The sequence below is a fragment of the Chrysochloris asiatica genome, unplaced genomic scaffold (genome assembly GCF_000296735.1).
Source record: "Chrysochloris asiatica unplaced genomic scaffold, ChrAsi1.0 scaffold00054, whole genome shotgun sequence".
In the NCBI taxonomy this organism is placed as follows: domain Eukaryota; kingdom Metazoa; phylum Chordata; class Mammalia; order Afrosoricida; family Chrysochloridae; genus Chrysochloris; species Chrysochloris asiatica.
In genome coordinates this window covers 4,304,959-4,309,029 of record NW_006408572.1, presented here as the reverse complement: position 1 = coordinate 4,309,029, position 4,071 = coordinate 4,304,959, and the positions used below count along the sequence as shown (strand labels likewise).

Genomic DNA, 4,071 nt, shown 5'->3' with positions numbered 1-4,071 from the left:
GGTTTTTCAATGCTTGAAAGTTCTTTAGGTTTAATCATCCTCTGGGTTCTTTTAATAATCTGTGCATAATTCTAGGGTTGTAAATAATATGCGTTACTAAATTTTTCTGTGTATTATGAATTCCTTGAAAACAGAGATTGAGTATATTCAGCATCAGTGCACTTACTGGCACATAGTAGGCTTTCAATCTATGTTAGTTGAATTAATCAGTCAGTTGCTAAAAAAAATCAATTGTTGAGGAAATAGTCTTGTTTTTAGTCTTATTACCTAGTGACTAGTTAGAGTTGACCATACTTCCTTGGAGCCCTGGTATAGTTGCTGTAGGATAAGTATGGAACTACTACCCTCAAGACTGGCAGTTCCAACCCACCAGTCACTCCTCAGAAACCCTACTACATAGGATTGCTTGGTGAAGTGGAGGGTTAGCGAAAAAGAGGAAGACCTCCAATAGGATGGATTTACACAGTGGCAGCATCAATGGGCTCAAATGTAAGAATTGTGAGAACAGTGCAGGATTGGACAGTGTTGCCTTCTTTTGTGCATAGGGTCAACAATATGAAAGTGCTCAACCTTCTGAAGGGCAATTTGACAATATACTTTCAAGTACCTTGAAAAAATTTATAACCCTTGACCCAGAAACTCCATTCTTGGGAATTTATCATCAGCAAATAATTAGATGAATGTTCACAGATGAATGTACAAGGATATTTATTGTGACAGTCCATAAACCAAGATTATTTGAAATAACACAAGTTTCACAAATAAAAGATTGTTACATTTATTTTGTTCTTTCTATTCAAAGGATTAATATGCAACCACACACACAAAAAGAAGTATGATATATTTAGTGTCATGGAATGATGTCTACCTACCTTATTAAGTGAAACAATCAGCTTACAGAATTTCAGGTGTAGCATAATTCTATTTTCATAAAATTATATTATGCTGAAATGCAGATAGGTCTCTTGTGATATAATAGTGAATAATTGTTATCAGGACTGATTGTGACTGGTTGGAAATGTAAAGGTAGATGTTTTGTAGCAAGGTGGGGAGTGACTAACTTTGCAGTCTAGGAGTGGAGGTCCCTGGGACCATCAAGGAAGAAGAGCGGAGAGTGGGACCCTACCCAGAGAAGCAGTGATGTCTGAGATGGAGGCAGAGACAATGAAGTGGAGAGATGGAGCAGCTGGGGACTTTAGACCCAGAGAGGGAGAGGGGCTGTGTGCTGATGACAGGGAGAGGTGGGGAGGGAGGGGCAGGTTTGTAGTGTATACCCTTTGGTTGATGATGATGCGTGGAGGAGACTGTAACCATGGCAATGAAACAATCTAGGATAGGATGAATGTAAAACTAATGTTCTCCCATATAAACTGTCACATAATTTACAGTAAAACATTAAAAAAAAAATTTGTATGTGCATAAGGAGCTCTGGTAGTGTAGTGGTTAAGAGTTGGACTGCTAACCTCAAGGTCAGCAGTGTGAAACTGCCAGCGGTTCCATGGGAGAAAGATGAGGCTTTTAAAAAAATTATATTATGCTTAAAAAAAGCTAGCAATTACATGCTAAAGGGTCATAATGAATATCTCAGAATTATGGACTTTTGAGTGATTTTAACTTTATTATCTCTATGCTTTCTACCTTTCTAATCATAAGCATGTTTTTTTTTTTTTAATTGGTTTCTGGAAAAAGCTGCTAAAAGCTATACATTAAATACATAAAATAAGTATCTTCCTCCTTACAGCAATACAGAGAGAAAGGACTAGTTTCAGGTTTATGTCAGATACAGCAAACATCTCCTTTAATCACACACACACACTCTCACACACACACAATTTTGTATGAACCAAACATCTTTGTGTAACACAATTACATGCACAAGTTTTGCTGTTGTTGATTCCAAATAAAATTAACTTTAGTCCTCGCTTTCTCATCTTGACTAATATTTTTTTTTTTCTAGAGAGTATCTATCCCCGAAGAATTGAGTTCTAGAATTTGTGTTTTCACAGCTTGGTTATTTTCTGAAATTCGCTTCTAACAATTCCCTCAACTCATAGTAGATACTCTGGAAACAAACAAACTGTACATTTGTGAAAAGAACAAAACTTCTTAATTCATATTCTCAGTTGATTTAAAAAGTCTTTTTCCCCACCACTGATTTTTCTTCCCTTTCTTTCCCCTTTATTGCACACCCCTCCCATTCCATCTTATAGATGCCATTTCTCCTTGAAATGCTTCTACACTCTCGAGAGGCAGTAGTTAAAGGCACAGTCTGCCTAGATTCAGCTCCCAGCTCGGATATTGATAAGCTGTGTGATTTTGAGCAAGCTCAGATTTCTCCTTTGTAAACTGGGGATAATAATAGTACTTATCTCATAGAGTTGTTATAAGGATCAAATAAGCTTATATATGTTGACTGCCTAGTACAATACCTGGTACATAGTAAGCATGATGTAAGTGATAGCTACTATCCCTGCAGGGTGCAAACAGCTTGTGCTTGACTACTCATCTAAAGGCTGGTTTTTCAAATCCACCCAGGAATGCCGCTGCAGAAAATCTTAATGATCTGCTGTCACAAAGATTACAGCCAAGAAGGCCTACTAAATGCAATCCTATTCTGTAACACACGGGGCGCTATGAGTTGGAATCTACTCAATAGGTGAGTTTGGGTTTTTTATTATCACTTTCATTGTCCTCTTCTTCCTAGGTCACTCTCTGACCTCTTTCCATAATACCCACACTCCACTTGCATTGGTCATGATACCTCTCAAAAGCAGTAAGCCAAGCAATGACATTCGTAATGCCAGAGGAAGGGAGTCTCACTTGGAGGGCCATCTCCCTGTGAGCACCCGCCGCAGGGCGCCCTGCACATCAGGGTTCCTAAGGCTGTAGATGACTGGGTTCAGCATGGGGCTGATGACAGTGTTGAGGACGCCAATTCCCTTGTCTTTGTCTGAAGCTTCAACTGAACCTAGTCTCATGTAACTGAAGACACCTGTCCCATAGAAGATGCCCACCACAGTGAGGTGGGAGCTGCATGTGGAGAAGGCTTTCTTCCTGCCCTCTGCAGAGCGGATTCGTAGCACAGCAGCTACCACATGGGCATAGGACACAGTGATGAGGACCAAGGGGGCCACACCCATGAAGGCTGCTGCTACAAAAAGCAACTGCTCATTGAGTTGGATGCTGGAGCAGGAGAGCTGGAAGAGCTGTGGGAGGTCACAGTAGAAGTGATTGATCACATTAGGGCCACAGAATTTAAGAGTAGACAAAGCAACTGTTTGGGTCAGTGCATTGGAGAAGGAAAAGACACATGACATGCCCACCATGACTCGCTGGATTCCCCAGCCCATGCGAGTGTTATAGGTAAGAGGCTGGCAGATAGCCAGATAGCGGTCATACGCCATGACAGTCAGCAGGAAGCAGTCCACCCCAGCCAGGAGGTGGAAGAAGAAGAGCTGGGAGAGACAAGACCTATAGGGAATGCTCCTATCATTGGACATGAGATGCTTCAGCATGGCAGGGACAGTGACAGTGATACAGCCAACATCTAGAAGGGACAGGTTTCCCAGGAAGAAGTACATGGGGGTGTGGAGTTTGGGCTCAACAAGAATGGCAGCCAAGATGCTGAAATTGCCACCAACAGTAATTACATAAGCAAGAAGGAAGACAGCAAAGAGGATGGGCTGTAGAGCTGGAGTCTCTGTGAGGCCCAGTAGGACAAACTCAGTCACAACGGAGCCATTTCCCAAGGCTCCCAGATCCATGGGTTTCTTCTACCAGCAGTAGAATACATCAAAGCCAACGAAAGTAAAAGAAGAATGACCTCTTTATAACCTTCAGTGGTGGTATTCGGGAAAGGGGAAGGCTGTAAGAACACAAAAAATTTAAGTTAGAGACTGAGCCATAATAGGAAGATACTTGAAAATATGACTGTTAATGAGGAAGGGAAGCAGTGGCATTGGGATGATTTCAATAGCGATAGATGAATTGACATGAAAAGCGGAAAGTTAAAGGGGAAAGACTATTTTACTGAGGTCAAAGTTCCAAGAAAGAAATCCTAAGCCTGCAGGT

The 4,071-nt window shown here is 41.1% G+C and overlaps 1 protein-coding gene across 1 annotated transcript; it reads right to left on the bottom strand.

Moving 5' to 3' along the window:
• Positions 1 to 2,816: 2,816 nt before the first annotated feature.
• On the bottom strand, positions 2,817 to 3,764 carry LOC102838960 (putative olfactory receptor 3A4-like). Its single transcript, XM_006863464.1, has one exon. It carries the CDS (start codon positions 3,762 to 3,764, stop codon positions 2,817 to 2,819), a length of 948 nt encoding a protein of 315 aa, XP_006863526.1.
• Between the last annotated feature and the right edge of the window lie 307 nt (positions 3,765 to 4,071).